At 39.2% G+C, this 27747-nt stretch overlaps 1 protein-coding gene across 5 annotated transcripts in view; it reads left to right on the top strand.

Moving 5' to 3' along the window:
- Positions 1 to 27747, top strand: part of ANKS1B (ankyrin repeat and sterile alpha motif domain containing 1B) — a 1427494-nt gene that overhangs the window by 1388551 nt on the left and 11196 nt on the right. For all 5 annotated transcript variants that reach the window (XM_056798687.1, XM_056798689.1, XM_056798691.1 and 2 more), the window contains 3 exons: positions 939 to 950; positions 2751 to 2837; positions 13194 to 13331. In XM_056798687.1, the coding sequence (XP_056654665.1) occupies positions 939 to 950; positions 2751 to 2837; positions 13194 to 13331 (237 nt within the window). The remainder of the gene's footprint in view (positions 1 to 938; positions 951 to 2750; positions 2838 to 13193; positions 13332 to 27747) is intronic.

The following is a 27747-nucleotide window of genomic DNA, read 5'->3' as shown; positions in this document are numbered from 1 at the left end:
TAAATCACAGTAAAATGGCTTAGGTGAGAGATCCAATCACATTATCATTATTGAATTGAGCAGGTTTGAATTCAAGCTGTATCTGAAAAGACCTTCTCCAATTCCTCATCCCATTTCAGAGTTTTCAGAGATAAGCTTGGCTAATGGTAGTAGACAGCCAAGAAGAAGGGCTAGGTATTTTTTTTTCCTGATGAAATTTCACATGAGAAGGAGCCAAGGAGTTGGCCTACATAAGGGTGCTGGGAGCTCAGAACAGAAGGCTTCAGCATGTCACTAGTGAGACGGCTGTGCAAATGGAGTAAAGATGAGTAAACAGAGAGAGAAGAAGAGAGACCAGGTTGGTAAAAAACCATTTTTAAAATGAGAGGGCTTTTGGCCAGATCTTAGAATATAGTAATAGCTTTTCCCATTTTCTTAAAAATCCTTACTTTTTGTCTTAGTAACAAATCTAAGACTGGGCAAATGGGGTTAAGTGATTTGCCCAAGGTCACACAGGTAGGAAGTGTCTAAAACCAGATTTAAATCCAGGTCCTCCTGACTCCCAATCTCATATTCCATATACTGTGCCACCTAAGCTTTTCCATTTTGCAGCATCATCTAGGATCTAAGTCTAGAAGTATAAGGGACCTTTAAGATAGGCAAACAGACTAAAATATCATTTGTCAGTGCTCACCACATGCCAGGCACTTGGCTAAGGTCTCCTAGTCCAAACCCCTCATGTTACAAACCAAGAAATTGAAGCTCAACAAGTTAAGCAGATTACCCAAAATACTTAGTACAAGTATTAAGTGACAGAAGTAGGAATTAAATTAATTTAATGAGTTGTCTTTAGCTAATTGATTCAACTCTTGATGAACTGCTATGAAAATTTTTCTCTGACCTTTTCATATGTTTTCTTTCCTTTTTTCCCCATTTGTTTTACCTTGAAAATCCATCAGGCTAACTGTCAGGTAGGTTCATTTTGACATTTAATGTAATAGGGTAGAGGGGAAAGGGTGTTGATGGGGAAAATGATGTTTAAAAAGATGATTTGGGAATGGTAATAAACATCATATCTAGAGGAATATGTATTGAATAAGCACATGCTCATGTATTTATACACCCACACATACATAGACACATACAAATGCTAATGCCAGAAAGCAAAAATATATGATCAATTATGTGCAGTGCTAAACAACTGATTATCAAAGGCAAGCATAAAGATTTTGTGGTTCCAAGTACATTGATTTTTAAAAAGAACATTTTTATGAGAATTTAACCTAAGAAGATAGACAAATCTAAATGAAGGAACCCAAAGAAGTATTTATGCATCTTTTTTTTAGCTACAAAATTGTTTCATTGATCCAAGAGATTTGAGACATGCTTGCAATGGCTGGTCGGACCAGTCATGTTCTGCTGAAAACACCAAGTTGTTTTTTTGGGAAAGGGTAGCCCTGTTCAAGAAAAATTCCCAGTGCCTTTGTCTTAGAGTAGTGGGGAATGTGTATAAGTGGATAAGCATGGCTAAAGAATTTCTCCTTGAGTGTCCAGTCTACTTCAGATAACACTTCTCAAAATACATTTAACTAGGCTGACCCTCAGCAAACAGTCAAAGTGTGTTGTTAAGAATGTATATAAATTAAATGAGTTACAGGAAGAAGTAGACAGTAAAACTATACTAGTGGAGGACCCCAACTTTCCCCTTTCAGAATTACATAAATCTAATCATAAAGTAAACAAGAAAAAAGATAAAGCAATGGATAGAATTTTAGAAAAGTTAGCTATGATAGACATCTGGAGAAAACTGAATGGAAATCAAAAGGAATATACTTTTTCTCAGAAGTACATGGTACCTTCATAAAAATTGAGGCATGTATTGGAGCTTACAAATCTGATACAAAAAAGGATAAATGTTAAATGTATTTTCAAAAATTTTATATAAAATATTTCCAATTGGCAAAATCTTTTAGACCTTACACTCCACTGCTAGCCATAGGTCTTAAGAACCCAGGGTCATCTCCACTCCATGATGAAGCATTGGAGTATTATCTAAAGAGATGACCCACATTAATCAAACCACAGATTCCTCAAGGATAGATGTATTGTGTTTAATGTGAAACCACCCTTCAATGTTAAATGAAGAATACAGGGTAAAAGATATATATTCATTATTTTCTTGTTTTTAACACCTGGAACATCCCCTAGGAGGTGTTCTTAATCTTGTGTTCAGGAATTTTTTTTCAATATTTTGATAACTAGATTATTGGTTTTCTTTGTAGTTTTATATATTTAAAAACAATATACTGAGAAGGGACCCAGAGGGGGTCCAGGATACATAAAGGTTTAAGAACTCTTGCCCTAAGGTGAACCATGTATAGTTTCAGTACTCTCTGAGGAGCAATCAACTCTAGAAATGTAGTAGGGGGAAAATTCCCTGTTTTTCTTTAGTGCCAGGGAAGAAGGGTATTGCCATGGGCCGATAACAGAGAATATTTTTAGATTTTGAAGTGCAAGATAGCTACTTTATAAGCCTGAAGCATAGTCAAAACCCAAGAGAAGAGAGACTAACATACAGAGTGTATTCTCTGGAGGATCTATTTGTATGTGTGTATGTATATGTTTGTGTGTGTGTGTGTGTGTGTGTGTGTGTGTGTGTGTGTGTGTAAAATATAAATTTAGTTCACTTTTATCTTTCAAGAGGAAAAATTATGTACTTTAGTTGCCATGCAACATGTCCTGTTCTCACAGCTTTCTAATTTTATTTTCAGAAATCTACAGAGCAGATGAAGAAAGTCCCAACAATTATTCTTTCAGTCTCTTATAAAGGAGTCAAATTTATTGATGCAACAAATAAGGTATGTGAGATTGGTGGGACAGTAGTTTAAGATTTTATACCTGAGGCTACTTTATAAACTAGAAGTCATAAGGCCAAGTACAGATTTCCAGTGTGGTAGCAAATATATTGCAGCTCCATGGCTTTTGAGAGAGTCAGGGACACCTGGCTTCAAATCCCATCCCTGGTATTTCCTAACTGAGTAACTCTGAACAAGTCATTTAATATGAGAGTGTCCAAAAAGTGCTGTTTTAAACTTGAATTGTTTTAAATCTGCATTGTTATCATGGGTTATGAAAAGTAGGAAGTTCTTTGATTTCTACATTCTTTTCTGGTTTTGAATCCAAGTGGTCTTATTGTTTGGGCAACTTTGAGCAAGTCTCTGAACTTTCCCAATTCTTGGTCTGATTATGTATAAAATAAGAGCCTTGGGTGCTCTGAGTCTTTGAGGCTCATCCCAGGTCTAGGTCTACCATCTTAATCCCTCAGAGAAAATCAAAAGGTGATGGATTCTCTGCTCCCTGGAAAACATCAATGGCCAGTGATGTGCTAAAAAGCCAGGAAATGACCATCATAATCAGAACTAAATCAATTCCGCACTATAAGTATTGCAAAGCACTTTGCATATATTTTCTCATTTTATCCTCACAACAGCCCGTGGGACTTAGTGTTATTAGAATTCCTATTTTACAGATTCGAAAATTGAGACTGGGAAGATAGCTTTGTGAGCCTGGGCAAGTCCAACACAAGGATTTGAACTCAGTTCTTCCCAACTCCAAGCCCAGGGCTCTATCCACTAAGCCACCTGGCTGACTCCAGGTAGAGGCTAAATCAGGAAGAGGAGCATATCTCAAAGTCTACAATCAGGATGTTTCAGCATAATACAATGCAAAGAAAAGTTCTGCAAAGAGACACACAGACACTGGGAGATGGGGAGAAAAAATCCTGTGCCTGCAGTCCATAGGCTAATGTGACTTCAACAATCCACTCTCAGCTATTCCCTGTACCATCTCCCTTGAGGAATAGGATTCCAACCAGCATCATGTCCATGCCTCCTCTGCTATTTACTAAATGCACTCACTGCCTTGGTGTAATGGGGAATGCACTGGATTTGAAGTTGGAGGACCTGTGTTCAAATTCTGCCTCTTTGTGACCTTCAGCAAGTCTCTTCATTTCCCTTGCCCCCAGTTTCCTCATCTGTAAAGTGAGATGGCTTCTGAAGTTGCTTCCAGCTCTGAATCTATAATCTGGTGATAGTAATTAGCTTTAACTCTCTCGATTTCACTTATTTATTCTTTATTATAAAGATATTTGATTTTACCAATTACTTATAATAACAAATTTTCCACATAAGTTTTCCAAGGTTATATGATGCAAATTGTCTTCCTTACAGGAGCTAGCAAGCAATTCAATCCGAGTCATATATGTATTATCATGCAAAACATCAACTACATTTATTTCACCACTTTCAGGTTTTTGCTTCTACCAGAAGTGTTGTTTTTGTTAGTCATTTCAGTTTTGTCCAATCCTTTGTAACCCCATTTGGAGCTTGCTTGATGAGGATACTAAAGTGGTGTGCCATTTCCTTCTTGAACTCATTTTACAGATGAGGAAACTGAGGCAAAAGGGTGAAGTGACTTGCCCAGAGACACACCACTATTAGAAGTCTGGGGCCATATGTGAACTCAGGAAGAGATCTTTCCTTACACTAAGCCCTGCATTCTATCTACCCCACCATTTCTCTGTCCAAAAGTACTGCTCTGAATATTTTGGTGTATATATGTCCTTCCTATTTTTTATTTGCTGGGGGTTTATACCTACCAGTAAAATTTGGGAGTTTGAGAATATGGGCGTTTTGTTTTAGCAGAATTCCAAATTGTTTTTCAGAATGGTTGAGCCATTTGCTATCTCTAGTGTTTTAATAAAGCTGTCTTCCTGCAACCCCTCTAACATTGATTATTCCCATCTTTTGCCATCTTTGCCAATTTTTTGGATGTGAGATGATTTTAATTCCTTTCTTTATTAGTGATTTGAAGCAATTTCATATGGCTGGTAATAGTTAATAATGCTTATTGTGAGAACTATTTGTTGACTGAATTTTCTCAGTTGACAGCATTTTTTCTTAGCCTTGCTGCATTGATTTTGTTGGTATAAAAGATTTTCAATTTCATTTGATCACTTTCCTCATTTAAAAAAAAAGTTGCACTCAATTATCCCTGCAGTCCTTCCTAGCTCTCATGTTCTATTATTCTTTCATTTGGAAAACATTCATAAAATATTTCTGCATGGAGAATATGCCTAGCCTATTTGAACCAATTTCTTATCTGTAATATGGGAATGATAATCATTGCATTCTCTCCTTTAAAGTATTGTTATAGGCTCCAATGGCATAACGAATATAGAATAGAGTGTACAGAGGTTCTATAAATTATGTTATGAGCATAAATTATTACCATGACTATAGACTACCTATTATTTTAAAAACAACGAATGAATGGCAAATCGGGCTTACTGACACAATGTCTTCTAAAGCATTCATACTACCTGTATTTTAAAAAGGATACTATAGGGGCAGCAAGGTGGCTCAGTGGATAGAGAGCCAGACCTGGAGACAGGGGGGTATTGGCTTCAGATATGGATTTCCTAGCTGGATTTCACTTCCTAGTTCTGTGACCCTGGGCAAGTCACTAGACCCCTCCCCCAAATGCCTAATGTTCACCACTCTTCTGCCTTGGAATCAATAGTTAGCATTGATTCTAAGACAGAACATAGGGGTTTAAAAAAGAAAATAAGATGGATGCATACCATTCAATTTCAAAAAAATACTTGTTAAGCACCTACTATATGTGCCAGAAACTAGGTAGGATACTGAGTACACAGAGACAGAAATGAAACCATCCCAACCCACAAAGAATTTGCATTCTACTAGAATGTGCAAAATATAAATAATTCTAGAATGAGATATGCAGAAAAAAAGACAAGGGGAAGTACTGACAAAGTATTCTAGAAAAACATGAGGAGGAAGAGAGGGTTTCTGAGGGGAGGAGACAGGGCTCCACAGAGGAGGGGACCTCTGAGCTGAGCACTGCAGATTCTAAAAGGCAGATAGGAGAAAGGAGCCAATTTCCAGTGCTGGGGGGCAGGGAGGGGAGGGTGGTCAGAGAGAAGTTGGGAGAGGACTGGACCTCAGATTTCATTACTTATTGGGAGCTCCCAGACTATAAAAAATCTCCCTCCCAATTCAGATCAACACCTGCTTTGCAATTTGAGTCCTAGAGAGTTACCTAGAGCAATGGAGTCAAATTCAAGTAGAAACTGGAGCTGCAATTCCTGTGGGCCACATATTGACTTAGAAAATCACAAATTAACATTATCTATGTTCTCTTCTTTTTTGCTTACTTTGTCAAATATTTCCCAATAACCTTAAAAAAAAAAACCCTTATCTTCTGTCTTAGATCAATACTGTATATGGATTCCAAGACAGAATAGCAATAAGGGCAACACAGATCTATGAAATCTCCATCCTGTCCCCCTCAAAAAAAGTATGCTCATATTTTTAGCATTACCAAAGTGCCCGATCTAAAGGCGTATTGGGTGATGATTCAAAGCCTGAATTAGTAGCTGAAGGCATACTTTAGTATCGACATTTCTGCTGTGGAGCTATTAACTTAGCTTAACCCTCCCGTGTGAAATATAAGATCTGTGAAATCCAAGCCTACATATGGAAGATGAGAAAGGCTTCATTTATTAATGGTCAGTAAGCCTGTAATCAAGATAGAGCCTATAGAAATACCTAATTGTCAAGGGACGTGAATAAGCAATTTTCAGATAAAGAAATCAAAACTATCAATAAGCACATGAAAAAGTTTTCTAAATCTCCTTAATCAGAGAAATGCAAATCAAAACAACCCTAAGGTACCCCCTCACACCTAGCAAATTGGCCAATATGACAGCAAAGGAAAATAATACATGGTGGAGGGATTATGGCAAAGTCAGGAAATTAATGCATTGCTGGTGGAGTTGTGAATTGATCCAACCATTCTGGAGGGCAATTTGGAACTATGCCCAAAGGGTGATAAAAGACTTTCTGCCCTTTGATCCAGCCATAGCACTGCTGGGTTTGTGCCCTAAAGAGATAATAAGGAAAAAGACATGTACAAGATTATTTATAGCTGTGCTCTTTGTGATGGCCAAAAATTGGAAAATGAGGGGATGCCCTTCAATTGGGAAATGGCTGAACAAATTGTGGTATCTGTTAGTGATGGAATACTATTGTGCTAAAAGGAATAATAAAGTGGCGGAATTCCATGGAGACTGGAACAACCTCCAGGAAGTGATGCAGAGCGAAAGGAGCAGAAACAGGAAAACATTGTACACAGAAAGTAAAGCATTGTGGAATTGTCCAATGTAATGGACTTTACTACTAGTAGTAATGCAATAATCCAGGACACTTCTTAAGGACTTATGGGAAAGAATGCTAACCACATTGAGAGAAAGAACTATGGGAGTAGAAATGCAAAAGAAGAGCATATGATATCACTTCTCAGATTATATAGGGGTATGTGATTTGGGGTTTAGGCTTTAACAATCACTCTATAGCAAAAATGAATAATATGAAAATGGGTATAATATTTAAAAATAAAGATTTAGAAATACCTAAATGGGAACATTTTACCCTGGTAGAACATTCAAGACTTCCAGAATTCTTTTATACTCATTATGCCTCATTTGAACCTCAAAATTAAAAAAAAAAAAAACATTAAGTGGAAGAGCCAATATTTGGATGTGCATTCACATGCTACATCTGATATTTACTACTTGAATAATAATAATAATGTGAAGACTGCTTCAGCGGAACAGGCAGAAGAAACCAACAAGAAGGTTCAACGGCTGAGATGGCGACGCAGCAAGGCACTGTGGAGTGCTTAGGGCTTGATGGAGCACAAAAGACAACACGGCCATCCAATGCAGCTGAGGAAGTCTCCAGGTGTAACGACTTTTCGTGCCAATGGCTTCCAACGCTGAGAGAGTGGGACTGTCTCTGTGCATCGACTTTTCCACTTAAATCTTCATGCATAGGTGTCTTTGTGCACAAAAACACACAAAGACAATCGTCATCCTCGGTTCGAGAGACAACCAACAAACAAAACAACAATATTGGAAAAGTCATTTAACTTCTGTGGGTTTCAGTTTTCTTATGAATGAGGAGTTTAGACTGTTTGACCTCTCAGATTTTAGATATTGTAGTTGATCCTTATGTTTTTATGAATGAGACAACTGAGATTCAGAGACCTCAAATGATTTGTGTGAGTACACACAGCTAGCTAGTTAATAATGGAGTTTCAAGACTAGGACTTATCCTTCCTAATTCCTAGGATCCTGCTCTTTCATTACCATATTTGATTTCTTTGAACCCAATGATGAGGCTTTTTGATGTGTAAGGGGCAATTCTGTTGTTTTCCATTTCCTTCCAGGTTTAAAGTTATGATCTGGTCATTATAATTAGCTTTGCCTTTCGACTTCACTTATTTTGTTATTTCCAGGTTTTTGCTTCTCCAAAAAGTGTTGTTGTTCAGTCATATCTGACTCTTCCTGACCCCATTTGGGGTTTTCTTGTCAAAAATGATGGAAAAGTTTGACATTTCCTCCTCCAGCTTATTTTACAAGTGAGGAAACTGAGGCAGACAGGGTTAAGTGACTTGTCCAGGGACACCCAGCTAGGAAGTGTCTGAGTCCAGATTTGACCTCAAGAAGATGAGTCTTCCTAACTTCAGGCTCATCATTCTATCTACTGAGCCACCTGTCTACCCTTATAAAGGGTAATTAGTGATTTCTAATTTTCCTTTTTTCTCCTGTGCACATTGACCTCCATTAGATAGAGACAGGAAGAAGTTGTTTTTTATCTGAAGAAAGACATTTCTGTCTTTTCAAATAAATGCATCTGGGTTCATTCAGTGTGGGTGGGGTGTAAACAAGTACTAAAGAGACAAGTTATGAGAATTGAAATTCATTCCCTAACAACTTGGGAGAAAAATGGAATCACTCATCATGATTTGAGCAAAGAGATGTTGCAAATTATCTTAAATTAAAAAACTCAGTACAGGAAAGATTTAGTCACGAAAATGGTTTAAAAGCAATAAGCTTCCCCAAGACTCATGACCCAGAGGTAGGGGCCCCATCAGATCTTAGAGCAGACATCTGCCAACTGCCATAACTCAGTTCCCACAGCATCCTCTCCTCAATCTTCAGATTTAGAAGATTCCCTCAAGAGGGAGCAAAAGCCATAGAGCAAGTACTTAGATGGAAATTGGAAGATTTGTGGTTTAAGCTGAATTCCTGCTTGGAGCCAGAATGGAAGGGCTCTTAACCCGCCTGTGCCACAGTTTCTCCATCTGAGTAAATTAAGAAGACAATAAAAATTCTTTGTCCGTACCTCTCTCCAATCAGCCTAAGATACTTTGGAATGCTAGTGATGTGAGGGGAAAATAGGATGGCCAAAAAAAACATCCTTTTGTTTTATGCAAACTATCTCCTTCTAAGAACTTGGGGCTCAAATTAAGAGCAAATTAGAGTTGTGTGCTGTGTGTGCCTGCTCCCTAGGGCGTCTCCAGTTGGTCTTTGAGCACAAATCTGGCATCCGGCCAGCCTTCGCTGTTTGCCGCTACCATTCCCGGAGTGCCACTCTGTGTGGGAAGGGTCTCATTCTCTGCCTCAGAGAAAAGCCTTGGAAAACCAAATAGAGTTGAGAGAAAGTATTATTTTGTAGAAAGAGAAAGAAATGGGATCATGGCTTCCTCTTTTTGTCATAACCTGATCTTACATAGAACAACTACATTCATTGACTGGACCAAATCATTGTGCCATACACCTCTCAGCCAGAGAATAAGAAATTTTTGATGAAAGACAGAGGAAATGGAGGGATATTTGGTTGTCTGATGGGATTGTTTAAATATGATAGGAATATATCTTTTTGTCTTAGATACACTGTTATTCCTTTAAAAATTAATTCAAAGAGTTAACAGAGAAAAAGCCTGACGATATCATTCACAACTAACTATTCCCAACTCAACAATGTTTCAGCTTCTCTTCCTTCTTAACCAATCAGTAACAAATTCCATCTCCTCTGGCTGCTTCCCTCCTAAAGGGGAAAGACATTTAAAAAATCTCTAGGTAAGAATAAAGGAACTCAGTTCATTGAAAATCATAGGGGCCACTTTTCCTACAATTTAATTGCTCCCTGGCGCTTTGTCTTGTCCTATGGGTCCCTAGGTAATGTTCTAGAGAGTGCAAATGCAATACCAATCTGGCTAAAATAGCTCATAAAAGAAAATACCTATGAATGTAATGAAATATTATTACCCTGGAAGAAACAGCAAATGTGAGAAATTTAGAGAAGCAGGAAAAGACGGAGCAACTAACACAGAGTGAAGAAGACTAGACCAGGAAAAGAGTCTATGGCTAAAGGAACAGAAATAGTGACCAAGAAAAAGGAAAAAAAAAATACAATGTAACTGAGTGCTGTGTAATTATAATAACCAAGAGGAAAACTGAGAAAATAGAACACCCCCCCCCTTTATGGGGAGGCTTTGTTACTGTCATTTTGATAGCACTTTACAGGCATTATGCTGGCTCTTTGAGCCTGTATAACCTCCCTTGGGAAATAGATGCTATTATCACTCCCATTTTACAGATGAAGAAACTGAGAGGTCATGTCATTTGCCCGTCAGTCACACAACTAAGGGGGATCTGAGGCAGGATTGGGACCCAGGTCTTCCTGCCTTTACAACCAGGGATCTAAGTCCTGCACTATACCATCTCTATAGAGCCACTATGATTCTGTCCTGGGAAGGTGAAATCAATGCAAGCGGCACCAGATTGCCACTGGGACATTAGCATCTGATGGGAAGGAGGAGGAGGAGGACCTTGGAGACATCACCAATAGCAACCACTTTATTTTAAAAATAAAAAAATAAAATATTCGTTTATAAGTGCATTTCATAAATTCACAAGATGCTTTTTTTGTGGCATTTACCCAGCACCGAGGGCTGATGGGAACACCAGAATGAGGTTGTGACCTTTTGTCAGTATTTGTGAGATTCTTACAAAAGGCTGTTACAAGCTTCTGGGCTCCAGCTTCCATTCGAGCTCGCTTTGACAGGCTTCATTTCGGTAACTTGCTGATTTCAGTGCCAGGATAAAAGATACCTTAATTTATTATTTTTTAATGTAGTTAATTCTTTAATTGTTCCCCCACCACCACCACCAACCTCCTTCCCTCCCCCCCTCCCCAATGCAGCTGTGTTGACTGCGGAACATGAAGTATTCGTTGGTGCTGCTGGCAGCGGACAGATGTTTTTAAAGTATTTTTAGGTGCCACCAGGCAGGCTCCCTCTCACTTGGCAAGCTGCCGAGGGTTTATTTCAGATTGTGCAATTACAAAGTAATCTGGGTACAGGAAGCACAGGACCAGTTCTGAGAGATGAGAAGGGTGAAGAATGCAAAGAGGCCATTCTGAGATAGCAGAGATGGATTGTATATGAAACTGTGAGCTTTCCATTTGCACCTTTGAGGCATAGTGACCAAAGAAGTATTTCCAGCCAGAGCCTTGGAATCTCTGCTGTGGAGATAATGCTGTATAGAGCTCCAGGCTCTAGGAAAGGGCTATTTTCAGGAGATCAAAATCAAACTAAAATATTCAATTCAATTCAAAACAATTGAAGTGCCAGTCAGTGCTAGGCATTAGAGATACAATGGCAAAAGGAAAAAAAGAAAAAAAAGGCAGGCTCTGCCCTCAAAGAGCTTTTATTCTATTCATTTCATTTCAGTCCTGTCAAACTTTTTTGCCTGAAGTTGCATGTAGATAAACTTAAAGAACTTTCAATAGCTCCCTATTGCCTCTGTGATAAAAATGACAAAAGTCTTCAGCATAGAGTCTCAAGCCTTGCACATTCTAAATCTTTCCAGATTTGTTGCATATAAAGACACTCTACCCTCCAGTCAAATTACCTGCCTACTTTTGTCTTGAGCTCATATTCCATCTCTAAGCTTTTGCACAGGCTGCTTCTCATTCCTGGAATGTCTTCTTTCTTCACTTCCACTCCTGAGAATATGTAGTTTCCCTTAAGATACACTATCACCCATGGGATTTCTTTCTTGATTCCCCCCTCCTTCCTCTTGATACACAGACAGAGAGACAGACAGGGATGAATGGATGGATGGATGGACAAAGAGATGGATGGATAGATGGATGGATGGATGGATGGATGGATGAATAGATATGTAGATGGATGGATGAATGGACAGATGGTCAGACAGGTGGATGGATGGGTGGAGGAAGAAATAGATGGATAGATGGATGGGTGGGTGGAGGGAGAGCTAGATAGATGGATGGATAGATAGATAGATAGATAGATAGATAGATAGATAGATAGATAGATAGATACACATATATGCATTATATCCACACATGGAAAATAATAATATAATAAATTATCATTTATATTGTTGTTGAGTAGTTTTAGTCATGTCCATCTCTTCCTTACCCCATTTGGGGTTTTTTTGACAGAGATATTGGAGAGGTTTGCCATTTCCTTCTCCAGCTCATTTAAAGATGAGGAAACTGAGGCAAATAGGGTAAAGTGACTATTCCAGGGTCACACAGCCAGTGAGTGTCTTGGGCTGGATTTGAACTCCTTGAAGAAGTCTCTTTCTAATTGCAAGCCAAGTGCTCTATCCACTGCACCACTTGGATATTTGCCAGCACTATGATAATGAATAATATATGTGTATGTATATATATATATATATACACATACATATAATAGCTATTATTTATATAGTGCCTACTATTTGCTAGCACTGTTAGTGAATAACACATATATAAGAATGTATTTTTGTTTTATATATATATATACATATATATGTCATAATATTCTAAAAATAGCTAGAATTTATATAGCACCTACTATGTGCTAGGCATTGTTAATAAATATATTGCAGATTTATTTAATGAATATATAGTAATATATGTATATTATTAATAAGCCTTATATATAATGAAATCAATATTTTAAGTACTTTTGCAAACATTAAAATGCTATATAAATACTAGCAATTATTATGGTATGTTATATCTTCCTCATAGAAGGTAAGCTCACTGAGGGCAAGGATTGTTTTTCATTTTATCTTTGTATGGCCAGTTCCTAACACAATTATTTGCATATACTAAGTGTTTAGTAGATGCTTGGATTGGTTTGGATATTGTGAAATAATTTTAGCCTATGAGGCTACTTACACTAGTGTTTAGCTCAGAGATCTTTTATTCTCCTGACTTAAAAAAAAAAAACAGTTGGAAATGTGTCTTCTATTCTTCTTCCAGAACATCATTGCTGAGCATGAAATCCGGAACATCTCCTGTGCTGCTCAGGACCCTGAGGATCTCTCCACATTTGCATATATCACAAAAGACTTGAAATCAAATCACCATTACTGCCATGTGTTCACAGCCTTTGACGTGGTGAGTTTCAGGGTTTTGTCTCCATTGCAAGTCTTTCTAGTAACATAACTGCTTCCAGATTTCCATGTTTCTTCTTTTGCTGCCCAAAAGTTTTGGTTTGACCAATGCCTTTCTCTAATATCAAGAATAGCAAGTGTTATCCACCTTCCTTCCTCTTAACTATCTTTTTTCAAGCCTTTTCCAAAGTACCATGAGCCCTGAATGAAAGCCTTAACAGCTGAAAACAAGTATGATTTTCATTGCCTTCTACAATACTCATTATTTTGGGTAGTCCAATCCCAATTGAACTAAATACTGGAAAGAAAAAAATTGGATCACTGAAGGCCCAGCTTTGGCCTAGGTGTTCATTGTGGAAGATGTTCTGTAGCCCTCAGAATGAAATCTATTGATGAAACCTGGAATCCTGGGTCTAGAGGTCATAATTGGAAGGGACCTCAGGAGCCAACTAATCTGCCCACCTTATTATACAGATGAGAAAACTGGGGCAAGTAGAAGTTTAATGGTAGGATTTGAACTCAGATTCCATGTTTCCAAGTTCAACTCTTTCTTTTCTCCATGAAAGATAAAGGATAAGGGAAACTTTTTCTCAGTGAAGGAGAGAGCCACCCAGCCTAAGTGGATTGTTTAGAGAGAGAGAGAGACAGCTGGACCTGAATTAGGAGATAAGTTCAGATATGATCTCAGACACTTATGTGTGTGACCCTAAGCAAGTCACTCAACCTCTTCCTGCCTCAATTTTCTCATCTGTAAAATAGGGAGAATTATAATAGCACTGACCTCATGAAGTTGTTGTGAGGATTAAACAAGGTGATATCTGTAAAGCACTTTTAAGAGCACCATATAAATTATTATGATTAAGAACCTAAAGCTGTTGAATTTTCCAAGATAGGATAGAGAAGGTATGTACTCAGCAGTCTCTTTCCATTTTTACCCTCGCTAGGCCTTGCACAACTCCCCTTTTCTTCAGCTTGAGTAATTAGGAATATTCAGTCCCTAAATTTTATTTATTAAGTGCTTGCATAATTGTTAAGTAAGCCTTTAATATGGTGAAAAGATGCTGCTTCTTCTCCATATGGGGCACAGGAATGGTATCAGGAACTTCTCCCACCTAAAAAAGTCTCCTATACTCATTCTACCCATCAGAGATTGTGAAGCCCTTTTCTTAAAACAGAAATCCCTGGGGATTAGGGAAGGGGAATGGGGCTGGGCTACTGCAGTTCAGACACAGGCACACAGATTCATTCTACTGGAGCTGTTTCTCTTTTTTAAAAAGAAGTGAGCTGAGTGATACATAGCAGCTACCTCTTGATTCTATTTTTTCCCATCTGTAAAATGGGGATTTGTTCTTATTAAGTCATGTCCAAATTTTCCATCTTCCAATTTGGGGGGGGTTATTTTTTTTCTTTCTGCGATTTTTAAAATATATTTATTTATTTTTAAAGATTTTTCCATACACAATTCATGTTCTCTTCCTCCCTTCTTCCCTCCCTCTGGGGGTTTTCTTGGCAAAGATACTAAAGTGGTTTGCCATTTCCTTCTCTAGTTAATTTTATAGGTGAGGAAACTGAGCCAAATAGGGTTAAGTGACTTACCCCATCACAGTTAGTAAGTGTCTGAGGACATATTTACACTCAGATCTTCCTGACTCCAGGCCCAACATTCTACCTACTAGGCTGCCTAACTGACCCAAAATAGGGATGGGGGCCGGGGGGGATATAGTGAATGGTGAGAAATTCACAGTCGAGAAGATCCAGTTCAAGTGTCATCTCTGACACATGTGGCTGTGGAACCCTGGAAAAGCAAGACAATTTAGTCCCTAAGTGACCCGAGCATCTCTAAATTCCAAAATAAGTGTGACTCTGCATTGTAAAGAAAGGCTCTTTCCTAGTTCCATATACCAAGGAAAATAGATTAAAAAACAAACCCTGGGATAAGCCACCTAAATTCCCTCTACCCCAGACAATTCACTAGGATTCATCTCCTAAATCGCAGAGGGATTATAGATCTTGTAGGTGGAGGGACTCCTGGAACCAAGAATTCCCTCAGAAGCCCTTTGCCCTATTCACACATACACTACATTAATTAAAATAGCTTCCCTCAATCCACAAAAGGATAAATTCTTCCTTCTCTCCCTCCTGTTCACAACGCCATTAAACCTGGCAAATTAAGCAATTAGTCAGATTTGCCATTCAAATACAGTTGTTTAATTTGCAGACAATGAGGTTTCAGTCTCTCTCTCCAGATATGTGCGTGTACCTCTCTCCTGACATCTCAGCTGGAATCTCAGCCTTTTTTTATCCCCCTCTTCAAGAAAAGCCAGGTCAGGGCAGTGCTTTCTCAGGAACGGGCTCCAGATGGTCCAAAGTTGGCCCATTGCCTTGCCCCAGAGCAGAGCCTCAGCTCCCTGCTGTGATGTTAACAAGAAAAGTGTCTCTCAGAAGATGACCTGCCTGTAATTACACCATGATCTCCATTAAGAGGCCCATTGGCAGCCGCTCTCCTTAACTTCCTAACCTGAGGCAGCAGTCGCTGTCCAAAGGGCACAGGTGCTAGTTTTCAAACCCAAGTTTTTGCTTAGTTGTTTGTAGATTCCTTTCTCCTCACTGTGGATCTAAAGGAAGAGCAAATTAATGAGGCCATTCGGATTTCTTTATGCCACTTAACTGGTCGAGAGACAACCTTGGAATCTTGAGATCCGAGTTCAAAATTCCACTTCTGACTCATGCCGGCTGGGTAAGGATGATGGATTCATCGCTGCCCAAGACAGACGCTAACCGGCAGTGTAGTCTCCTCATATATCAAATCTATACATTCATAGGGGTCCATAGCTTATTGCTATGTCATAAAACCCTGGGGAAGTCTAGGGAGGTCTTTAGACCCCTTCTCATACTATTGTTTTTAAATGTATAAAATAAATACATAGGATTGCAAAGAAAAATAATATAATGGAAACTGTTGTCAAAATATTTTTATAACAACAAGCTCACAGACCCCCCTGAAATCTACCAGGACCCCTGGCTTAACAAATGGAATACTGGACTTAGAATTAAGAAGAGGTGGGTTTAGGACAGCTAGGTGGCACAGTGGATAGAATGCCAAGCCTGAAGTTGGGAGGTCCTGGACTCAGACACTTTGGGGAAGTCACCTAACCCCAATTGCCAGCCTTATCGCTCTTCTGACCCAGCATTGTTAATAAGACAGAAAGTATGGATTAAAAAAAAAAGATGTGGGTTTAAATTCTTCCTCTGACAGTGGCTGTGTGACCCTGAACAAGTCATTTAACTTCACTGTTCTAAACAGCATTCTAAGTTTCTAAATTTCAGAGAAGGTGCTGATCTATAGTGGCAGAGGGAATTTCTTGAATGGCAATTCCCTAAACCAATGAAATCACAGATCAGAATAGATGATGGAGGAGGAGAAAGAGAAGCTTATCAAAATGTATAATAATACCTACTTTATAATGTAAGAATCAAATGAGATTATGTGAATAAAATCTTTTGTAAGACTTGAAGCCCAGTGTAAATGGGCCAGTTTGTTAGCATTAGTGGAATTCAAAAAAATAAATGTTAAAAAATGTTTTTACATACTATTTAGGAAAAATAAAAAATCTTAATGAATTTAAAATTTTTTTAATTAAAAATGGGTTCGCTATTACAGGGAACTCAGAGTCAACAATATCTGAGTTCAAATTCTGCCTCACTAAAAGCTGGGTAACCCTGGGCGAGGCACTTAACCTCTCTCAGACTTAGTTTCCTCTTGTGCAAAATGGGGATCATAATGGCACTTACTTCCCAGGATGGAGTCTCAAAGGAGATAGCATATGTAAGTTGCTTTACAAACTTAAGTACTTACTTAAGTACTACCTAGTATTACTCATGGAAAAGTCTACACTCAAGATGCTTGGGCAAGTGGCTTAAATTTTCTAGACCTCAGTTTCTTGTTTTGTAGAATCGGGATACAAATACTTGAGTATCCTATCCATTAGGAAAATGCTTCCTGAACCTTAAAGCTTATATATGTGAATTAATATATAAGGATGGGAAATTGACCTGAATATTCTAGAAGCTCCACAAATTTAGCCTTGCCCTTTTCTCCCCTGCTCCCTTCCACCCTGCTGAAATCCACCATTTAAATAATCCTTGGGAAAACTATACTCAAAATAGTGATAAAGTATGCCAATAGTCACAAAGGTGACCAGCTTGGACTTGGGCTTTGAGCACTCTCTAAAGATGAGACAGCTTTGCTTACCCTCCCCAAAATATTTTTAAACCACCACCTCTCCTCTTTGACCGCAGACATCTCTATCTTTATGTAGGGCAGCTATGAATTCCATCCAAGTTTGAAAGTCTTTTTAAATAAACATCTGTCGAAGTCTCTCACATGGCTTTTAATGGAGAAACATGAAGAATTCACAGCATAATGGCCAGACCATATCCTTAAATCAGAGAGGGCTTATTTCAAAAGAAAATGTGGTTAGGGAGGCTGCTAGCTGCCTGGCAGAATCCACAGATGTTTTGTAGGTCACTCTTCTGATATTTCTTGTTCCAATCAGGAGATGCCTGCTATGTAGAAATGAGTATACCGAGCCTAATAACAATAAATAGAGTGTCTGTGGCATGCTAAAGGTTGCAGTGTGCTCAGTCTACATCATTTCCTTACTTGAGATCTCTAAGGCTCCAGGGAGAGAGTGCATTTGTGATTTCCTTAATATAAGAAACTCCCAGGTGAGAAAACTCCCATTCCCACTCCAAGAGGGCTCCTTCTTTATAATTTACCAGTTTAGAGTGTTGCCTGGAAGTGGAAGAGAAGGGAACAAAATTACCAAGCTCCCACTATGTGCCAAGCATATCGTGCTAAGCATTTACAAATATTATCTCATTTGGTCCTTACAACAGTCCTGGGAGGCAGGTGGTATCATTATACCCACTTTATGATTAAAGAAACTAAGGGTTAGAATATTAAGGGACTTGCCCAAGGTCACATTGGCAGTAGGAGGCAGGCGCTTGAACCTGGGGCTTGCTCTGCACTATGGCATAGGTATAAATGCCTGTGTTTAAAGAACCATGATCTCTTGTGTATATACATGTCGGTGTGGAGCTCGTATCTCTTTCTCAACATGAGGAAAGAGAGCAGGCTAGCCTTGCCATCAGAAATAGTTTGGTCAAGCCCTATCAGTCAGCAAGCATTTATCAGACACCTACTGTGTTCCAGGCACTGGTGGGACTGGAGATGCAAGGACAAAGAACTACACAAAGCCTACTCATAGGACGCTTACATTTTAATGAGACAGAACACTCGCAGAGAGAAGGGAAAAGGGGAAAGATGGAAAGAGAAGGGGAGAAGGAGAAAGCAGGCAGAGATAGGATAGAGACATGTGTGTTATCTCTACACATCTATGTGTGTGCATAATCTCAAATTAATTTAAGTAGATTTAAATAAATTTAAACTAATTTAATATTTTGTTTATTTTATATTATGTGTGTTATATATTATTATGTATGATATATTATAAATATGTTTATATTATTATTTTATTTAAAGAGAATAAATACAAAAGAGTTAAATTCAAGATGGGCAAGTAGATAGCTAGGTGGATAGAGTGCAGGTCCTGAAGTCAGGAAGACCTAAGTTCAAATCCAGCCTTAGGCACTTATTAGCTGTATCACCCTGGACAACTCATTTAACCCTGTTTGCCTCCATTTTCTCATCTATAAAATGAGCCAAAGGAGGAAATGGCAAACCATGCTAGCATCTTTGCCAAGAAAACCTCAAATGGGGTCACAAAGAGTCAGACAGAACTGAACAACAGCAAAAACAAGGTAGTTTGGGAAAGAGGGTAGAAGCAGCTAGGGGAGCAGGAAAGGCAGCATTTGAACCCAATCTTGAAGGAAGACAGAGACTCTAGGAGGCAGAACTGAGTAGTGAGTGCCCAGCAGAGATGCCAGTACAAATGCATGGAGACAGGAGATTGCATACTGTCTGTGAAGAGAGAGAAGACTACTTCCCCATTTCTGACTGGAGATAGCCCTGCACCCTTGGCTAGGTTACATAAGGGCTCAGTGCCCCAGGCATTTCTCTAAGGCTTTGTATCTCCAGTACCTAGCTCAGTAACTGGCACATAGTAGGTGCTTGAAGCAAAATAGCCATTCCATGCATCTCTAGAGGAAATAGGCAGAGGGAGAAAACTATGACTTTTCTAAAGCATATGTCAACAAGTCAATTATTTTTTATAATCCTTGAGTTAGTTTCCCTTAAAATAAAATGATGCTCACTAGATGAGAAGTAATTCAGAAGCATCCTATTATGGGAATATCAAGTTCTCTCAAGCTCCAGAGAGCTACATTCGGGAGATCTGAAGCATAAAGAAGATTATTCTCCCCCCCCCCCAAAAAAAAAAACAACCCCAACAACATTGGAGAAACGTGACTTTGCAGCAAGAGCCTTGTTAATTCTCACTTTGCTAATCCTCAGAATGCACGTTGTCCTCACTGCCTTTGATATTTTTAATCAGGCTTGTCCTTTCCATTCCCTTACAGTGATAAAATTCAGCAGTCAGCACAGCAAAGTGCACCAAGAGGTTTGACTTTTGTTTGAGGATTTCATTCAAATGTTAGAATTGCCATGATAGTGGTTGGCTATGCCTAGAGGACTGTTTTCTCCATCTTCCTCCTCCATCCGTTCTCAGCTAAACCTTGTATATAAAAGGTACTACTTTTAGTGAAATATAAATGTTAACCCCCCAAAAAAAGTGACCCTGGCAATAGCTAGAGTTAGCCTTGTATTCAGAAAGAATGAGATGGAATCCCACACCTGGTAGGTACTGGCTGCCTGAAGAGTCCCCTACTACCTGTGAAATCTCTAAGTCAAATGCTTAGCAATGTGCCTGTCACATAATAGCTTCTTCGTAAAGGCTTGCTGAATGAATGAGTAAATCAATGAAAAGAATATGCCAGTTTCTACAGAAGTCAAGGCCAGAACAAAGTGGTAAAATAATGGCCCTGATTACTCTAAGGGACAGAATTCATTAGGTAGGAGAATAATGTAAAATAAGGGTTGTAGACAACCAAGCCAAACCAGGTGAAGGAGTTAATTTAATCCAGTTGGCATGAGGGAGCCACTGAATGGAAAGCGCTGTATTCTGATTTGTGCTTTAAGATTATCTTGTCTACAGTGTTGCTGTGTAGAGAAGAGATGAGAGGTAGAGGAAAATGGAAAGAGAGACCAGTTGGAAGTCCATTACTAAAATCCAGATGAGAAATAATGAGTCAATCAATCAATAACTTAATTATACAAATTCAAGGTAATCTCAACTCACCAACTGATCATTCCTCATCTCACATCTCTTTAGGATCAGCCCTAGATAGTGCCATTGCTCTTGAGTTGGGGAGGTTTGGGCAGGGAACAGGGCAAAAGTCATTAAGTTTTAGAGTCAGATTATGAAGAAATACTATTTCTCTGCTACATAATAAGAATAGTTCACATTTATTTAGCACTTAAAGGGTAGCAAAGAACTTTCCAATACATTGCTGTTTTATGGTGATATTATTGTGCCCATTTTACAGATAAGGAAATTGAGAGTCAGAGAAGTAAAGAGGCTTTTCCATGATCACACAGTTAATCAGTGTCTGAGGAAGTAATTCAATCCCAAGATTTTCCTAATTCTCAGAGTGACACTCTATCCAATGTATCCCAGATCTCTGATTTTTAAGAGAAATCCATGTTTATCAAGACTTGAATAGCATAACTACAAATTTGTGATGGTCATTTCTTACCCCTCACTTATAGAAGAAAAGAGAATGATCATGAGAATTTAAGGTGATGTCAAGATTTAGGCAGGAGAGAAGAATGAAGAGCCATGGGCAGATGTTGCCATGAGACAAATTAAGACTCGATAGAGGAAAAAGCTTTCCTACATTTCTAGCTGTTGAGAAGTGAAAATGTCTGCATCTGTCATGGAGGTCCTCAGAAGAAGCTAAGTGGCCATTTTTTGGTTACATCATAAAAGGGCCTTGATGACTACTGAGAGTCCTTTCCAGCTCTAAAATCCTACCATTCTGTAACACAGATGATTGGGGAAAGAGCTATGTCACTAGAGTACGGAGTAACAGATGGACAGTCCAAGTATTACATGAATTCTCTTGAAAAGTTAGCAAAGAGTTAATGTACACTGGGAAGAATCCAGATTCTGCACTCAGAGGACATAGATTCAAAGCCTCCCTCTGATTCTTATACTCTGTGTAACCTTGGTAAAAATCACTTAAACTCCCTTGGGCCTCAGTTGCCTCATCTGGAAAACAAGAGGATTGGATTAGAGAACCTCTGGGGTCCCTTTGAATTTTAGATCTATAGAGATTAAATCTCTAGATATAGAGAAAGAGAAAATTATACAATATATTGTATAAAATCCACTATGGAATATTTAGGGGTGGTAGGGCATGGACAAGTATTATCATTATTCAGTCATTTTTCAGTTGTGTTCAACATCCCCTTTGGGGTTTTCTTGGCAAAGATACTGGAGTGGTTTGCCATTGTCTTCTCCATAGAAAGAGCTCTCAAGTCTAAAGCCTCTCTCTAAGTTAACACCTTACTATCAATTTATGGTCTTAACTTAGAGCACTGAGTGGCTAAGTCATTTGCCCAGAGTTACATTGATAGTATATGTCAGAAGAGGGAGCCAACCTAGGTCATCCTGTCTCCAAGGCCATCTCTCTCCACTAGGACGTAGAGCCTTTCTACAGTCTAATAGAGCCATCATTTTTGTTCAAAAGGATGGATGATCTTGAGGTAGTCCAGCATTTTCCATCCCCATCAACATCTTCCTTTCTTTTTTTAATGAGCCTTACCCTATGTTGTAAGACAAGGAAGTAGACACATTTATTTTCATTTTTCATTTTTTCCCTACAAGTCACTCAATAAATCCACCCTCCCTGTCATTCAACATTTCTTCATTAAATCCTTTCTCTGTACCTCAGCCCTGTGCTAAGAGCTCAGGGAACAAACACAAATATGAAACTGTACTTACTCTCAAGGATCTTACAGTCTACTGAGGCAGACAACACACACATATGTAAGTATATTCAAAATGATTACAAGATGGCCCTAGAAGGGAGGGCACTCACTATATGACAAAGAAAAAGAAAGACATTTTTGAAATATTTCCAACCATAGGGTTAAAAATAAAGAAGGGTTGCCCCCTTAACCTCTAGTTAGACAAACTTTAATTAACACTCCCCCTTTTTATCAAGCATTCAATCAACAAGCATTTATCATGTATTCCTACATGCTGGGCAATGTGCAGGCATCTGTGGATACAAAGACAGAAAGAAAATAGTCCATAGACTTAAAGAACTTACATTATATCTGAATAGACAAAAATATTCTGTCCTTAAATACTTAGAGAAATCACTTCACCTCTGGACCTCAGTTCCCTCATCTGTAAAACAGGGGATGAGAGAAGGCTCAGTGGCCTTTAAAGTCCCTGTAAGTTATAAATCTGTGCTTATAAATGTGATTACATATACATATATACATGCATTTTTTTGTTATTGTTGATTTGCCATGTCCAACTCCTTGTGACTCCATTTGTAGTTCTCTCGACAAAGATACTGGAGTGGTTTGCCATTTCCTTCTCCATTGTGTCCTCATTTTACATATGAGGAAACTGAGGTAAACAGGGTTAAGTGACTTGCCCAGAGTCACATAGCTAGCATCTGAAGTTGGATTTGAACTCAGTTCCTCCTATCCCCAGGGCCAGTATTCTATTCACAGAACCACCTAGCTCCCCTACCAATGTCTGGGTAGGTATATAGACAGACAGACAGACAGACAGACAGACAGACAGACAGACAGACAGACAGACAGACAAATAATGTGCCTATGCATATAAATGCATATATATACCTATATATATACACACACACATATAATGTGCCTGGCACACACAGTAGGCACTTAATAAATGTTGATTGCTTAAATGTATATATACATATACTTGTAAGTATGCATGTGTCTACAGGATATATTTCTACTTGCTCAGAATTTTACTGTGGATTCCTCTGAGATCTCATCCTTTCTTATACTCTTCCGTGGATACACTGACGATTCTGTGCTTGGTAGAGTCAAGAGCATTTTTCCCATCCATCCCAGCTGGCCCACTTTTCTCATCAGTTGCCTGTGGCCCTGTCATCCTGAGCTATGGCCTTGTCAATTTTCATAAAAGGAGCTTGGTCAGGATAGGGGAGCACAGTGTCAGGGAAATTAGAGGAAACAGTGCTGGGTGACTTGGCAGACTGTGTTCTTCCTTCTTTGCTGAGTCTCTTGCTAAACCAATGGATGACAGCCTCTTTGGTATGAAGCCCAAAATGATCAACCTTAGCAGACATGAAGGGGGAAAAATTCTTCAAATTCCAGTACCAAGCAGTCACCAGGCACTCCGTACCCTGGAAGTCCTCAGCACCAGTTTGAGTTTATCAGTTCATATGCAGACCTTGGGACAGCTCTATAGGTTCCATAATAGAATTCCCTAATATTTCCAAATGCCCAGAAAGCTCAGATAAGATTTAACGTTTGGAATCTTAACCTATCAAGAGAAGTTTCTTACTAGTACCTTGGAGAGCAACATGGAGAACTGGGGCGATGTTGATAAAATTATTAGCCTTAAAATTGTTTTACCCTGGATGTGGGTGAAGTCAGTAGAGGAACCAGACTTAACAAGAGTTGACTTAACAAGAGTTGGGAGGATACAAGGAACCTAGGAGAAATATGGTCAGAAGAAAACTATCTCCTCAGAAATAATCATAATGACAATTCACTTGTTTTTTACCCTTAATGGTTTTTTCCCTGAAATCATTCTGGAAGTAAATGAAATCTCTACATCATCTCTACATTAGAGCTGGAAAAGATTTCAGAGGCTTTTGTTCCCACTTCTTCATTTTATATATATGGAAACTGAGGCCAGTTTTTGCCATAAGGTCCCAAAACTAATATGTGACCAAAACGAGATTTGAATCCAAGGCTCCCAACTCCAACATTATGTTCCAACATCACTTTATCTAATCATAAACCTGCCCTTTTAGTCTTTGTAAGAAACTTAGAGGACCCACAGCAATCATTTCAGCTTGTCAACTCGGTTTCATCTTCAGGCTTCTGGAGAAATGAACCCGTGTATCATCTTCCTAATACTTAGTTAAGGTTCTCTTCCTAAAGCCTGACAGTTTGCTGAGCCTCTCTAATGGTTCGTGTTTAAATCCTTAAATGTAGGTCACACTTCACATGCTTCCTACAGAGTTTGCCTGGAGGCTGCCCTTTAGCTGTCTGGAGCATTAGCTAGTCCTGGGCATGATGCCTGGGGAAACTGCAAAGTAGGCACCCTCTCCTCTTTCCAGCCCCCAAGTTAGGTCACTAAGCTAAGGAGATCGACATGCTGAGGCAAGTCAAAGAGTGTGAAAGGGAAGTTTCCCTCCTAACAGATGGAATTAAAACAATACGAGACCTCTTAAAGTGGAAACTATTTTGCTCAATATGGCTTTAATAGAAGAATTAAGTCATACCAAGTCTGGCTTTTTGCAATTGGATGGTTTTCTCAGGAACTGTCAGTGGGGAAAGGGTCAAGGCTGTAGACAGGGGAAGGGAGTAAGAGGAAGTCCCATGGGGGAAAATGGTCATATCCCAGTCGCCTAGGGTTGGATGGTAGGATAAGTGGGTTTGAATTCCACACTTGAAGCCAAGGGGAAAACCTAATGAAATACAATGAAGTTTAATCCATTCAACAAAGTTAATAGAGACAGCTAGATAGCATAATAGATAGAGTGCTAAGCTTGGAGTCAGGAGAACCTGAGTTCAAATTTGACCTCAGACATTTCCTAGCTGTGTGACCCTGGGAAATTAACCGAACACCAATGGCCTCACCCTTATCACTCTTCTCTTTTAGAACTGATATTAAGACAAAAGGGGTTTTTTTAAGTTATTGAGTGCTAGTTCTGTGATAGAGCACTGTGATAGATGCTTGAGATGTGAAGATTCAATCAGGCGCCATTCCTGCCTTCACAGGACTTACAGTCTGAAGGGAGAGGAATTGAAACAAATAACTAGACATTAAGTTCTCTAAGTAGATGATGTAATCTGGGAAGCAGCATTACATAAGGAGGCAAAAAGACCCCTGACCCCATTATTTGCCACCCATGTGATAGTGGAGCCCAATGGATAGAATATTGGAGTTAGAGTTAGAAATTATTTGAGGCATGTCTTGAATTCAAACCTCCCTGGAGTCTGAGTCCAGGGTCATGTTCTTTCTGAATTAACCAGGAATCTGCTAACCCAAGCACTTATCTGTGATGGCCACAGGCACCCATCATTGAAGCTGCTAAATACTGTTCAGCAGAGATCTGGCTCCAAGCATAATTGTGCTTAGGGATTAAACTCTAGAAACAGTCAATCTCTCTAAGCATCACCCAGCTGAATCCTTTACTCAGCTGGCTGCTTCTGGAGGTAGCTTTCTGACCCTGGGCACTGATTAAAAACAAAATGCCTGAACTGTTAACCTATTTCCCAGCCAGCAGCAGTTCCCTTGCCTTGCCTATATGAAGAGGAAACCCTCTGAAACAAGCTAGTAGTCCAAATAATGATCATCCTTGACTTGTACCTTGAAGACACTAGAGCTTTTTTTTGGAGGATCAGGGAACTGATTTTTCTGAGTATATGTGTAAGCTGATGACAAAATCACTTAACCACCCTGAGCCTCAGTTTCCTTATCTGAAAAAAAAAGGAGTTGGACTAAATGAATTCTAAGGACCTTTCCAGCTCCAAATTGATCTAGATTTCATTTCTATTTTTTTAACCCTTACCTTCTGTCTTAGAATTAATACTGTATATTCCAAATCAGAAGTGGTAAGAACTAGACAATGGAAGTTAAGTTGTACCTGAGACCATATTTGAACCCAGAACATCCCATCTCCAGGCCTGGATCTCAATCCACTGAGCTACCTAGTAGATTTCATTCCAATGATTAGATATTTCATTCACTTCTAGGACCATTACAAGGAAAACTTTAAAGGGTAAAAGATACATGAATTATCTTCATTACTATTTCTGAGAGGACATTTTTGTCCTCATCACCTAGATCCATCCCGAGTGCATCAGACCAAAGGTAGCATCATGGGCCATAGACTCTCCATATTGTCTGGAACCTTTAGAGATCATCAAGTTGAGCCTCCACCCAGTGTACCATAGATTCCTACCAACATTTGGCCTCTTATTCAACATCATCTTCTTGGATGAAACCAAGAGTCTTCTCATTTTTCTAGGTGAATGTCTTAGATTCCAAAGACCTCCTTGAGGATTATCCCAAGGAGGCTGGGTGTTGCTAAGGCTAGGACTGATGGGGCTACACCCATCCACAAGCAGGCAGCCACTTTTATGCAGTGATGGTCCATTCTGGCCTCCCATCCTTCTCCACTAACATTTGGAAACTTGCATTGCCAACACACTAGTCTGACTCATGGAGGGAGGTACATCCTGCTTCAGGGTTTGCAGGAATTAGGGGTGGAAAGGTGGGGAGGGATGCTAGGCATGCTCTGCAGATTTCCTTATCACCCCAAAGCATACACTTAGCCTCTGAGGGCAATATTTCCTAATTACAATGAAGGGGAGCAGGAGGAAGGGCCACAGTTGAGACTGCTGCCTCCTTTGTCAAATCAACATCCATCCTGACGTGTCTATTTCACTTGTTCCCATCAAAAGTGCAGTCTGAAAAAACAGCGCCACGGCAGTGTTAGAAGTCCACTCTGGTTCATTGAGGCAGTTTGGGGCAGAGGATCGACTTGGAATCTGGAAGACCTAAATTTGAATCCTGTCTCAAATATTTATGAGCTGGGGAAGCGACATATCCCCTCTGAGCACCCTTTCCTTATCTGTAAAATGAAAGGGCCTCTAAAATCCCTTCTACCTTTAATCTTAAGATCAAAGATTTAAAACTCTTTCTAAACTCCTATTAATAGGTGGCTTCTAGGCATATGTCTCATCGGGGCCATAAATATAATCCCATATTTTACAGATGAGTAGACAGAGGCCCAGGATCTCCCCAGAATGACACAGATAGCAAGCATTAGAGACAAGACTTGCACCCGAGGACTCCAGCCCCAGTATTCTTTCCACTTGACCCTTCTTCTCTCCTTAAGCTCAATATTCCTCACTAAAATCTGAACTCATTTTCCATGAGTCACTCATTAAGGCATCTTTCCTCTCCAGGTTTCTCTATTGCTTCCATCTCAGAATGAAAATGGGTCACACAGTTCCATTCTTACTTCTCTCTCCAGGAGGGTGAAAATTGAAAAGAAATATGGAAGAGGGGCTAGAGCATTAGACTTGGAGTCAGGAAACCTGGGTTCAAATTCTAGTTCTGATATCTTCTAGTGGTTAT

Source organism: Monodelphis domestica, chromosome 5 (assembly GCF_027887165.1).
Source record: "Monodelphis domestica isolate mMonDom1 chromosome 5, mMonDom1.pri, whole genome shotgun sequence".
Taxonomy (NCBI): Eukaryota; Metazoa; Chordata; class Mammalia; order Didelphimorphia; family Didelphidae; genus Monodelphis; species Monodelphis domestica.
The sequence above is the reverse complement of the archived record's forward strand: the minus strand, read 5'-3'. Positions and strand labels throughout refer to the sequence as shown.